This window comes from Calidris pugnax, unplaced genomic scaffold, assembly GCF_001431845.1.
Source record: "Calidris pugnax isolate Ruff unplaced genomic scaffold, ASM143184v1 scaffold285, whole genome shotgun sequence".
NCBI lineage: Eukaryota > Metazoa > Chordata > Aves > Charadriiformes > Scolopacidae > Calidris > Calidris pugnax.
Window position 1 is genome coordinate 194,682 of NW_015091000.1, and position 408 is coordinate 195,089.

General features: G+C 73.0%; 1 protein-coding gene across 1 annotated transcript in view; it reads left to right on the forward strand.

The window, feature by feature from the left end:
- The window catches only part of LOC106895885 (inactive serine/threonine-protein kinase PLK5-like), a 1,224-nt gene that overhangs the window by 673 nt on the left and 143 nt on the right, over positions 1 to 408 (forward strand). The window contains exons 2-3 of the mRNA XM_014955547.1: positions 73 to 189; positions 286 to 407. Coding sequence (XP_014811033.1) covers positions 73 to 189; positions 286 to 407 — 239 coding nt within the window. The remainder of the gene's footprint in view (positions 1 to 72; positions 190 to 285; position 408) is intronic.

Here is a 408-nt window from a genome sequence, read left to right on the forward strand (position 1 = left end):
GGGGGGGATCCCCTGGATTTGGGGGGGTCCCCTGGATCTGGGGGGGGCTGCCGGGGGGTGACACCGCCGCAGGTGGAGCGGGAGCGGGAGCTGCTCGGTCGCCTGCGCCACCGGCACATCGTCCGCCTGCACCGGCACTTCACCGACAGCGGCCACGTCTACCTGCTGCTGGAGTACTGCAGCCGGGGGGTGAGCCAGCCCCGGCACCCCCAAAACGGAGCACCCCGGTGCCGGGCACCCCCCCCCGCAAGGCTCTGAGCATCTCTCCCCCCCCTCCATCCCCAGTCCCTCGCCGACATCCTGCGGGCGCGGGGGAGGCTGACGGAGCCCGAGGTGCGGTACTACCTGCGGCACATCATCTCGGGGCTGCGCTACCTCCACGCACGGGGCATCGTCCACCGGGACCTC